This window comes from Poecilia mexicana, unplaced genomic scaffold, assembly GCF_051168715.1.
Source record: "Poecilia mexicana isolate PSO_F unplaced genomic scaffold, ASM5116871v1 scaffold_16, whole genome shotgun sequence".
Classification (NCBI taxonomy): domain Eukaryota; kingdom Metazoa; phylum Chordata; class Actinopteri; order Cyprinodontiformes; family Poeciliidae; genus Poecilia; species Poecilia mexicana.
The window spans coordinates 10,037,485-10,050,465 of record NW_028263385.1 but is presented as its reverse complement, the minus strand read 5'-3'; the positions used below and the strand labels follow the sequence as shown (position 1 = coordinate 10,050,465).

Sequence of the window (12,981 nt, the reverse complement as noted above, 5' to 3'; positions counted from 1 at the left end):
CAGGTAATGGCAGTAAAATCTCCTTTGCTGTCTTCATTTACTAGCGAGATGCATCGAAACACATCATCGCTTTGTCAGATCTAATCCATATGTAAAGAAAAAATTGGCGAGATAACATGACGTATGATAATCATCTGCGTAGATGTGCAACACAAGTCTGGCAAACCCATTAACTGAAACATGGAGGCCATGTTTTACTTGAAAATCATTTCTGCCGAGACTTTTGTCATAATTCTTGAGATTCTTGGCTTTTAAAGTTGCCAAAAGAGTCACTGGCAGCATAACAGACGGTCAGTTTCAGATTAAAAAAGGAGGAATTTCCTGCAGGTTTTGTTCCGAGACAGTGTGCTCCGGGTTCACCTAAAGGTGAACCCGGAGCACACTGGCTATTTTTTATTTTTTTTTTATTATTATTATCTTGTCATTGTCTTGTGACAAGACACAGATCAATATTTTTCCCCAAGACTCATGACTGCCTTCCCCCCCTTTTTTATATTTGTATACTTCATGTTTCTTGTTTTAGTTTGTCAGTCAAGCACATTCACAACACAAAACAATGTTGAGAATATTATTGTAACCAGCCTGGCTTCTGATTAGTGAATAGATTGCAGGATCTGGTACGTAGCCTGAGTAATATGCTGTGCATCCCCCAATTGCCAGATAACAAATTAAATTGGCGCTGTAAGACAAAAATGAATGCGTTGTTTGTGATTAATTTGTGATGAAATATCTCCTCCCTGACCAGTTGTTGCCTTTTTGTTGTTACTCTGGGAAATTGCTGGAGTTCTGCTTGCTTTTAAAAGGATTTCCTGCTGGAGGGAATCTGATTCATGTTGTCTGTTTTCTACTGTCTTATTTGAGCCCACCTCCAGAGAGCAAGCAGAGTCATGTTGTATTGATAAGAGATGACATTGTGCGGTGGGGGGGGGAACAACTCCAGCTTACAACATTCAGTCTCTCCAACTGATAGCATGTCGCACAAAGACTCCCTGCTTTCTTTACATGTGTTACAGTGCTCTGAGCAATTTAATTTGATTTATCTGTCATTGTGGTAAGTTTTGGAAACAAATGTGCTCTGAAGCAAAACATTTTTTTTTTCAGTTTAAATTCAAGCAGTTTGCATGATTCAGTGGTTCGTGCATTTTTACCACTCGTCGTTTTTAATCAGGTCGTTCCCTTTATTGCAGTGAAGCTCCACATATAACGCTTTTGCCCTTTTGTTAGAAATGGGAAATGTCAGAGGAGATAAACAAACAGGCAGAGCAAGGCCCACCTTTTATAGCCCCTTTTAATTTGCTTTAGGATGGTGGAAGGTTGAGAGTCTTTAAACAGATTTATGTTCAGTAAAACGATGAGAAATCATTTTATAGTCTTGTCTTACTTTGGTGTGGCCATTGTGTAAGGACATCCTGTTTTTGACCTTGCTGACGACCCCTACATAGTTTCATGTCTCTGTTTTCTGAAACAATGCAGATCACAAACAATTTAACAGAATCCGTATTCAGTGTTTCATATTTGAGTCTAGTTTTGACAAATCCATGTATTTCGTGCGTGTATAGCAGTTTGTCGACTCTAATGCGTGAAAGGAGTGATTTATTTTATTTTTCATATGAATGGAATAAAGCTTCCATAAACTGCATTTTAAAACATCTCGGATCATTACAGGGTTATCCAGTTTCACTTTGATCAGTCTAATGGTGCTATCAGACTGAAAAAAAGCACCTGCTGTGTTGCACTCAGAAGACTTGTATTGCATGCACTGCGCACCAACAGTTTGCCCTCTACCAAATGAAGCCTGTGGCATGGTCAGAGTTGAAATTTGTTGAACTTGGACCGCTGTGCACTTTGACGCTTGCTCACAGCCAGTAGACACAGAATATCTATCAAACTGCTCCCCACCGAGTAGAACGTAGCCAGTCAATGTGGAAACTGATCTTTTTCACAAGCCAAACACTGCTCTCTGAATCATTCATCACGTTTTCTTTTTTTTTTTTTTCTTTCGTTCCATCTTTCCCCATCTGTATGGCTCACATGTAGGGGTAGTTCTGCTGTTGGCTTTATTTGTGGAAAACAAATGCATAATCATAACGAATAGCAATTCAACTTTGTCAATAAAATATTTATTTGCTTAATATTTTGAACAATGTCTCTTTTTTGCTGTATTCTGCTGTGCCTGGAAACCCAGACACAGGTTTAGCCATTAACTCCTGCAGAGAGCCCGGTGCGTGCCGTGTTTGAAAGCTGGAGAAGTATTTTTGAATTCTAACTAGAGGTGATCAAATGTTGTGCATATTGATTAAAAAGGTTGCTGAGGGGTATTTTGGTTTGTTTAGGGACAATTTAGAGTTGATTTGTTCAAATGTTAAATCGGAGCAATTTATGCATTTTACATTAATTGTAGCATTTCTACGAAAAATGGAAATAGATTGGTACGGAAATGAGTGAAACATTAGCAACACATTCAGGTGAAATAGATTTAAAATAACTAAGGTTAAATCTGTATAGAAGGAGGATTTATGTGATCCATCCTCTATTGTCAAAGTTTAAACTCGTCCTTATTGTTTTGTGTTTGTTTCTTTGAGTCCATTACTTTGATCTGTCTCATGTCACCACACTCTAAAGATTATTTTAGAGATTTTTTGGACTTTCACACAAGAGCTGATATCCATGCATTAGGTTTTACTAGACACATTCCCTTCCCATAACCCAAAGTAAGAGCATAGTTCTGTGATAGATGAACACAAACAGCATTTCATTGGGAATCTTGATGCAGTGCAGAAATATATTTTGTTTTGCAGAATGTCTGAATTCTTACTGAAGCTGTTTTTTTTATTATTTTTTATTTTTTTATATTGTTTGCTTCTGTTACCGTGTGAAAAATATAATCATGACTGCACAGCTTTGGTTTGTCTGAATCTCAGCTAAAATTAAAATTAAGTTTAGAAAGTTTTAAAAATGTAAATTAAAACCATCTGACATCAAACAGAAGCTAGAAAACTTCTATTTTATTATCTCAAAGCTTGGATCATAATGATTATTTTAAAACTAAATAAAAAAATGTTGGAGGGTAGTTCATTGGCAAATATGCGGAGTTGCACCGCATTTATTCTGTTCTTATAGAAATTAGATAAACTGTGTGAACTTGCTAGAAAAGGAGGGAAAAAGCACTGAAGAAGCTAAAGAAAATATGTAAATGTATCTCACTGAGATGTAGCAGGTGATTGATCTACTACTAGACTTTGTTTGGCTCCCAACACATTATCCAGAAAGTTTATAAGTAAGAAAATGTGTTTATCAGCTTCAGCATGCAAGTTTCTTTTGCGGATAAAAAAATGACTTTTTACTTTCTGTCAGTTGAGAAAGTTTTGGTGCACTGCAAAACAAATCCACATAACGGTTTCCGTTTCCAATGATTTTCATCTTGAGAAAAATGTTTTCTTTTCCATCCACTGGCACCAGTCAATCTTTAATTTAGAGCAGCTGCTGCAGGGAAAATGTCAGTCACATTGTTTAGCACTGTTGTTTACGTGTTATAATTGTGTGTTTGTCCTTTATCCAGCCCTGATCAATACCCATCATTCTCTTTGCCTCGAGCGATCCCAATTTAATTACCACTGTAGCTTCGAGGAGCCATGCTTTGCCTCTGCTTTGTCCACTGACCAATGTGTCCTCGCTCCTGTTTTGCAGATGATGAAGTTTGCCTGGGACAACTACAAGCGATACGCCTGGGGCAAAAATGAGCTGCGACCTCTGACCAAAAACGGCCACCTCGGCAACATGTTTGGTGAGTTTCTACAACTCGGCTGGTGGTGCAAAATCCGATAACGGTCATTCTGTGTGTTTTGTACAAAGGTGTTGCAACCTTTTATTCCTCGGTAAGTTTCATTCACAAATTAGAACAAAGACCTGAACTAAAGAGAGAGAGAGAATTTATTTAATTTCATTCAAAATGTCAAACTTCCATTTTATATAGAGTAGACAAAATGATTTATTTCAAGTTTTTAATTTTTGTGATTATGACTCATATCTCATTGAAACACAAAATCCAACTTCTCAAAATGTAAATATTCCAACACACCCATTAAAAATGCTTTAAATACAAAACGTAACATTTTGACCATGCTATCGCTTACATAATCATGGGGAAGACTGCTGACCTCACAAAAGGCCATTACTAGAGAGGCGGTTGGTAACAAGGTGCTACATCCAGCCATGTTAATGGAAAGTTGAGTGGAAGGAAAAAGCCAATATTGTCAAGCAAAGATCTTTCTAAAAATGTGGGGATGTTTGACTGCGTTTGGATCGCTTTGAGAGCAACATTAATCCTGTAGTCTGTTTGTCTCCATGTCACCCTGCATTAATGCAGTAATTATAGCAAAAGAAGCCCCAAGCAAGTATACAGTGTGCATACTGTTTCCATTTTGGACATAATTTTCAGTAATTGAATATTTCTGTGATTAAATAGTCAATATTTTTTTGTTGGTGTAGAATAATAATTTTATGACAAAATTTTGGGCTTTTATAACTCATAACCAACTCAAGAGAAGTAAATGCTTAGCATGTCCTTTTTTGTGTAATAAACTATATGGTATGAGTTTTGCTTTTTGGATCACTGTGAAAAAGACAATTAGATATATTAACTAGGATGCACATATAAATGGAAGTGACAAAGTTTTAAAGACAGAATTGGGATACAAAACTGCCCCTTTTCCATTGGCGTACAGCAAATTCCCCATAAACTTTTAAGCTGACTAATTATTGGTGCCAACAATTCAAGCTTTTCTTTGTGCTGTATTTGAACCAAGACAGAAATAGCAAAGCAGTATAGATTGTTTCCCTCCCCAGCATGCCTGTTTTTTTTTGCAGTCGGTATCTTCTGAAGGATATATCTGTGACCTAAATGATTTATAAAGTTAGACACTTGAATATGAAATGCAACAAGTTTCAGATGTTTGCATCGTATTGTGCTCTTGGCACCATGCCGTTCTCAGCTTTCACCCACCATGGAAAGTTTCACACAATGCCAGGGGAACGAGCCACCAGCCTCTAATTGGAGCAAGATCCAGAGGGATCCTCAGGTCCTCTTCAGCGGAGCATATCAAGCTCTTCTCACTGCTGTGCTTGAGGGAAATCCCACAATGCGGCCCTTAATAAAAGGCGGATCAGCTCTTAATAAGACTGGATCCGTGGTGTCTTCCATACCTGAGGTCCCACTCCCTCTTATCTGTAGGGATTCAGTATTATTGAAGATGATGATGACACAAGCTTTTTTTTTTTTTTTTTTTTACAGAAAAAAGCTGTTTCCTTTGGTGCTGCAGCTCCTGTGAGACTGTGAATCAGAAGTCTGTTTAAAGCAAAGCTGTTAAATCATATGAGGCATTACATTTCAAAGCAACATATCCAGAATTACTTTCTGATGTAAAATAACAGAAATAATTTCACCACCAAGTTAGGCAGACATTTGGAAGCACCTGTTTGAAGTAAATTCTTTCTGAAACTACCTGGGGGTGTAATGCACTGAGGGGGCTAGTAAATTAAGTTTTGAACTTTTAATTGTAGTTATATAGAGCATTTCTGGTTTTACTTTAATGTTATTATTGCAGAGAAATATGCACTTTCTTAAGATGCAAAGGAATAATTATTGCGACAGCCTCGCTCTCTTCCTACCAAAGCTGTATCGGAGCAAAACCAGGGATGGTGCTAAAACCAGTTCTAACACATTCCTATGCTTTGATCTAAACCACTGGTGTCAAACTCCAGTCCGCAAAGGCTGATGTGCTGCAACCTTTAGATGTGTCTCTGCTGCTGCTGCTCAGCGAATCAAATAATTAGGTCATTAGCAGGACTCTGCGAAACTTCCCTGCATGGCAGGGAGGTCAGGCAGTCATTTGATTCAGGACTTCTGGACCATGGAAACATGTACAAGTTGCAGCATGACAGCTCTCATGGGCTGAGGTTTGACACGCCTGAGTTATACCATCAGTCAAACTGAATGGAGAGCATCTCTGAACAGCAGTTTCAATATTATAACAGATTCTCAAATGCATTTCAACTTGGTCTTGGACTGGGCCATTCTGACACATGAATATACAGTTGAGTTTACACACCACAGCCCTGGCAGATGTAGCTTTAAAGTAATATTTTAACTGTATAAACATATTTAATTGTGTTTAATTTTAATGTTTTGGAGTGACCCTGAGAGCTGACTTGGGTCTGTGGAAATGGTAAGTTTCCCTTTTCCCTGTTGAAGCAAAGGCTCCTCACAGCATGAGGCTGCCACCACCAAGCTTTTACAGAACAGAGTATGTGTTCAGGGTCATGTTAGGTGTTGGTTTTCTTTCACATTGGCAGTTTTGTTTGTTGTTTGTGGAGATGAAGTGAGAGCCTACAGGAATGTTATTTTTGTGATATTTATCAGCTGTTTTAGAATAATTCACTTCCAAAATGGGGATTTATCTGTCCAACACTAGTGTTTGATGCAATTATAATTTAATCCAGATGTCTGATAAGCTTTTAGTTTTTTGTTTTGTTTTGTTTTTTTCTTGCATGTTCAGAATATTTTACAGACTTTTTGCCAATAAAACCTTCAGGGTGAAAGAAGCTGTTGGTTTTCAAAGAGCTCTTAGGTTTGGATCAGTCTCAGTATGAGACATCAAGGCTTCATCTAATTACCCAGCATGTGATGTAATGCATCATTAGGGAGGAATAACAGCCAAGGACACTGAAGGCTAATAGACTGTGCTGTTGTCGATACTAAAATTTGAAGGGTGATGGAAATGATGATGGATTCAGTTACACTGATTTGTTTGCATTAAAGCTGCATTGAGACATGACAAACTCCTGGGTTGCTAAAAGAAGACTGAAGCATGCTCTGAGGAGTGAACCAGGACACCAGCTTTTCAAAAATGTGTCTGAGGACATAGCGCTGGGAACATTCACAGTTTAGCTGGCCCTTAAACATTAGTCACAAACAACTTGTGTTTTTTTTTCTGGTTTGATCCTTTAAAGTCGGATTTATACTTCACACCAGCGGTTAACAGCACTCTCACTGAATTTAAGCTTTGATTTAAAGCTCTGTGCCAGGTTTTAACTGCTGATAATCATAGCTACAACACTACGTGGAGGTATTGTGCAGCAACGCTGCAATGCGCTTTCGATGTAATTGTGTTTACGTGCTTTAATTTACTTTGGGGTGTAGAGTTCTGACCTGTTGTGCAGAACTGCTAACGTGGTGTGAGTTCCTGTAACATTTTAAGTTGGTGAACAAACGCTTTAATAGATAAAGGGTAAATGTCATTCAGTCTTTCAGGCCAGTGGATGTTGCCAAGGAGGAGCATACTTGTAAGATGCAGGGTTCTCTCGGAAACTCCGACATCAGCTCTGTAACAAAATTAACTTTTTTGTCTTGTTTTTGACTAGAATCTTAATTTATGATCCGAGTCACTGAGATTTAGATGAGCTTCAAATAATGAAATTCAAGGATGTCTTCCTAGGTCGTTAGTTTGTTACTTGAAACTACAGCTGCTGAAAATTAGCTGTCATTCTGTTGTTTTTCTCAACAGGGAAGGACATTTTTCAATACGCAACATTAATGCTTATTCCATCACTGCTTAGCGTAATACTGTCTGTGCTACGCTTTTTATTGTTGAACTTTTTGGATTGCGGCACATTTCATAATTTGGTTACGATTCAACAGATTATGATGAAAATTATCTAGCTTTTTCATTGTTTTTGAGCTCTAGGCCTCGTTGCATCAGAGATCCAAAACAGGTTCTGATTTATATGCCAAACAAATGGCTTCCACTTCTATTTTTTTTATTTTATGAAGATAACAAATTGAGGTATAAAGGACAAATTGAAGCAGGATAATCTAGTTCACATCTGAATATAACTGATTTTGGGACAGAACTGATCAAACTACCACTGTCAGCGAAATATCCCCACATCTAGGTACCACAGTATCAACCTGTCGTGAGCAACCATGTATAGCAGGAGAGATAACAGCAAATTATATGCAAACAAGGCTTTACTTACATTTTAAAAGAAACCAAATTTTGGGGGGTAAATATTTCTGTCTGATTTTACCATCTCGTAGTAACATTTGACATCTTCAACAACTTTTTACATCTCAATACTTCCTTTAACTTCACTGTAAACCTCAGACAGATACTCAAAAAAGCTCATTTGAGTTTTCCTTCAAAAGTTACAACTTCCACCCTTGCAAGCTTTGTTTGCAGCTGGCTCATGCTGCGGCCAGCAGTTCAGTGATCAGAAAAATTTGCCTTTATCTATCAGGATAGATTAGGCTAAAAAAATCTGCAGCTCTAATTTTCTAATATCACAACACAGATGAGAAAATGAGTGTCGCTGCTAAAATGGATGGCAACCTTGGCATTACTGAGGTATTAATTTATCTTCAGGAGAAATTTTCATCAGAATTAATATTAGTAGGGATGACCTGTCTCAGCCATCTTTTTTTTTTGTACTGCAAAGATTAGAAAGAAATATTGTAACCGTTTTTAATTATACATAATAGTCTGCTTGTTTTTATGCACTTCTTTCATTACAATTTGCTGCATGCGTTGAAATTAAGGTTTTAAGAGATAATTGTTACCTTTTAGATTATTTTCTAACCTTGCAGTTTATAATCCACACTTCTAAAGGAATTTCTGCTGTTAGGGTGAAAGGTTTCTCATAATTACCAAAAAAATTTAAATAAAAATCTTTAGCTCCGAGCAGCTAAATTGCCATTTTTATCAGTGCAGCTCAGCTAAGCAGTTAAGTAGCACTCTTCAGTTCTGATCCTATTGATATGCAAAAAAGAAATGTTAAAAAAAGATGGCTTAAAATGGGCTTTTCATCATCGGAAAAACTTTTAAGAAATGTCTCATTCTCAATAGGCTCAAAATATGCAGGGAGGGAAACAACTACTTTCATCAGAATTTGGTTAATCCCACAAGAAAAATATCTTCCTGGCATGTTAGCAGCTGGCATCATTTACCCTTCCCTTGCTTTGTTGCAGTGTATTATCTGAGGACCTAGGGGAACAGTGAAAGGGCATCTATCTAGTGAGTAAATGTCACATTGGGAGAGGTGGTGCAGGAACCCAGGTATGAAATTGAAAGCTGTGTTCTTTAATTTAATCCCGAGAGCAGACAGAGATGCAGTGAGATTGAATCTAATCTACAGACACTATAATCGTCAGAAGCTTGTCATTGTGCTGTAAGTCACCAGAACATTTCTGCAGCATGACACTCATAAAAAGCACAACCCCCCGACCACAGACACATTTTACTCCTTAATACCCGCCTGTCACAGTTTCTCCTGCTATAATCTGTCTTTCAGTCTTTCTTCCTTTCTGCCCTGTATTCCTTTCTATTTTTAACATAATCTCTCCCTTCTCGCCTTTGTCACGACTCTTGTGGCTGATAGGGACTTTCTCTTAATTCTTCTTCCTTAGACCTTTTTAACTTGTGGAGTTTTTTGTTGTTATTTCGCTTATGATTTATTAAGAACCGTTTTTAATAAGGTAATTAAGTAGCTTGGAAGTCTTTTGTAATTATGACTTGCTGAGAGATTGTGTGGGAGTGAAAGATTCATTAGGTTAAGAAAATGCACTCTTCCGTTTGTATGAGCGACTTATTTATTCCTAATCATTATAGTGTTGTGGTTTACGGTTAAAAATGTATTCATAAAGAGATCTTATATGAAAGGACTGGTGCTGCTGAAAGAGAATATTTACCGAAACTGTACAAAAATGAACTTTTACTGTCTGACAAAGAGTCAGACTGTGTCTTTGCCTGGTTTATGTTTGTTAGAATTACAAAAATACATTTTAAAGTGAAGGAGATTTTTTTTCCCTTGACTTTTGTGAACGTTTACCAAATTGATCACTAACAATTAGCTAAATTCAAGATGTCTTGGGTTTGTAAGTTTCTGGCAGAATATAAAATGAAGACACACCTGTGAATATTTTAAGTGAACCCCAAACACTCATTGTATGGTGATATTGGGAAATGAAGAAATCAGCCCAAATGTCAGGAAGAGAATCACAAACCTCAACCTTTCCAGATGCCTGCACTTGTCACGTTCATTTGATCAGCCATCATGTCATTACAGATTACAAATTGATGCATCTTGGTTCAAAAATAAGTTTGTTATTCCCAGAAGGAAAGCAAAGGATCTTGTGATGATGCTCACTGAAACTGGTAAGTGTGTCATTATGCAGTTGCATGGATCTTGCTCTGACAGGAACTGAAAAGCCACTCTGAGGAAGATGTGAAAAAGCAGCATTAAAAGCCAGATAATAATTTGCAAACATGAAGACCTTCATTTTAGACAAAAGTTAATTGAGCTGATGAAACAAAGTGAAATTGTTTAGCTATGTTTACCATCATATTTGTAGCAAAAAGGAGGATCGATTCAAATTAGAGAACAATATTCCAACTGTGAAACATGGGGGAGACAGTATCATGTTGTGGGAGTTTGAAAGGACTGCTACAAAACTTGTGAATTTTAAAAAGATTTTAAAAAGTCTCATTCTGGAATTTAACAAATTGAAATTATTTATACTGACTTAAAAAATTTAAACATTCTGATATTTTGTTGACAAGTGATTCAAAAAATAAGTTGCTGTCTTTTAATACAATGTATATAAATGTGTGGTTTTAACTGTAGGTCTGCAGTATCTGCTGTTCCCTTTTGATCCCATTAGATTATTTTCTATTATTATGTCAGTTTAATATCAAATCTCCTGGAGTGTTATGACAGAACAGGGATCAGGATCTCGCTTAGTCTGACTCGTGACATTTACTTTGTCTCCCGCTTCAGAAATAATTTTGGTCAAATATAGCATTCCCTCAGTATCACAGAGGAACAGCTGCTGCAGACAGGGAACAGAAACCTGAACATGTTTATATTATTTGGCAGAATAAAAGGGTTTGGAGCTCAGTTTAATTTATTAATGACTTTCTGGCCTTTCAATTCAAAAAGCCGAACTGTTCTCTGTGTGTGTATGTGATATGTTGTTATAACCAGAAACATCAGATGTGATTTACCTGAACCAACACAAAAAAATAGTTTTAAATCAAGGACTAAAACTCTGAAGAAAGAATGAGAGAGACACAATCCAAGTTTCTTGAGGCCCAAGATGAAGTTTCTATAATCTGCTTAGCCAATTTTATGTGCTGGTGGTATTAGCTTGTTTATTATCAAGTCCAAATTAATGAATTTTAGAGGCCTTCATGTTTTCATCTGCTGACAAGTTTTATAGAAATGTTGATTTTATTTCCAGCAGGTCTTTGCTGAAAGTATCGCAGTGTTTAATTAATCTAAAGACCATCGAGAGGCTCTGGAGTCGTGAGGAAGATGCGAGGGCAGGTCCAACAATGCAGACAAAATGGATCAATCTTGAGTCACCCTGGGTTTCCTCATGAACTCAGCAGCACCACCGACTGTTCGCCCCCATGTCATGGCACAGTGATGTGATGTAGTGATGCAGGAACTCAGACCTAGTATTGAGTACTGCTGACAACTCCTTTAATGGATATGTTAATATTGAAAGTTCCTGAGGTGTTTATTCATTGTAAGCCATAATCTTCGGAAATAAAAAAAAAAACAAAAACAAAAACGAGGGACTCTATATCACCTCTAGTTAAACAGTTTTACTTTCTGAATTAATTAACTTTTTAATGATATTCTAATGCACTTAGAAATGCACTTGACAATAGATCTGACAGATGTTCTGTGGGATTTTAAAAAGTAAATGCCTCCATATTTTCAATTAGTTTTAATTAAGTTGCATCTTAATTTGTACAGTCATGAATTGCTGCTTTTATTCAATTTTTTTTATTTTAATATTTTTAATTTTTACTTAATATAAAATCCCTTATTTATTCTTATGTATTGTAGCTCCGGTTGAGGAATTCAAAGAATACAGTATGACAATGTAAAGCATTTGAATAGTCGTGTTGCTGAAAATGTGCTATGCAAAAGAAATTGCCTTGCTTTGTGACAAAACAGGATTCATGCGAGCCTGGAAAAAAAAATCAACAAAAAAAACATTCTACTCCTAAATCTTTTTTTTTTTTTTTTTTTTTTCCCCCAGGAAATGACATAAAATGATTATTCGGTGCAGGCTGTTACAATTTTTCTTTAAAATGTCTTTCATATTTAGAACAGACGGGCACAAGGCTCCTGCTTTTTGATATCAATCTTAATGTAAAACTCTTTTATACAGTTAACAGAAAATAATTTCAAACATAGAAATATAACTGTCACATGAACTACTTTCGTTTCCCACGTTTTTGAAAATGCATTTCCAAGCTGGAAATCGTTAATGACGGCAGCTTGAAGTTTAAAATGATGGCGTTTGTAGGAGATTAGGACTGAAATGTTTAAGCTCATCTTCACTATTTTCAGTTTCGACTTATACTTTACACTGTTTTAGCATAAATACCTCCTGTAAATATTGGTTTCATAAGTTTTATATTTATTTTTAATCAATTTGAAAAACTTTCTTGCTGAATTTGTTTTGCAATTATGTTTGTAAACAAAAAATATATGTAATTTTATGCTTTACAAAACCAGATTTTCTATATAATTTTATGATTTTTGTATGCTGACATACTAAATATTAAACCAGATGTCATGACTAGTTCTTTAATCTCGAGTCATTTCTCAGATGACAACTATTAGTAAAAATATGATGAAGTAGTTGTACATGTACTTGAGTACAATTTTTGGGTACTCTACCTCCGTCTGATCTGGATCAAAACTCGGCCTGGAGCATCAGCCATAATGCCGTATTTTCTTTACTCTGCAGGCTATTGAGAATATTTAAATCCCATGAGTTCTCTTGACTGTATTAAAAAGTGTCTGAACGTAATGCAGAGTCATTTTGGGACATCTGTCCACAGCTTGAAATCCAAAGCCGTGAGAGTAAGGAAATTTAAATATTTGGCCCCCAGAGATTTTCTGACC

General features: G+C 36.5%; 1 protein-coding gene across 1 annotated transcript in view; it reads left to right on the top strand.

The window, feature by feature from the left end:
- LOC106916626 (mannosyl-oligosaccharide 1,2-alpha-mannosidase IA) overlaps positions 1-12,981 on the top strand; it is a 200,198-nt gene that overhangs the window by 79,295 nt on the left and 107,922 nt on the right. Inside the window, exon 2 of the mRNA XM_014985029.2 lies at positions 3,688-3,784. Coding sequence (XP_014840515.2) covers positions 3,688-3,784 — 97 coding nt within the window. The remainder of the gene's footprint in view (positions 1-3,687; positions 3,785-12,981) is intronic.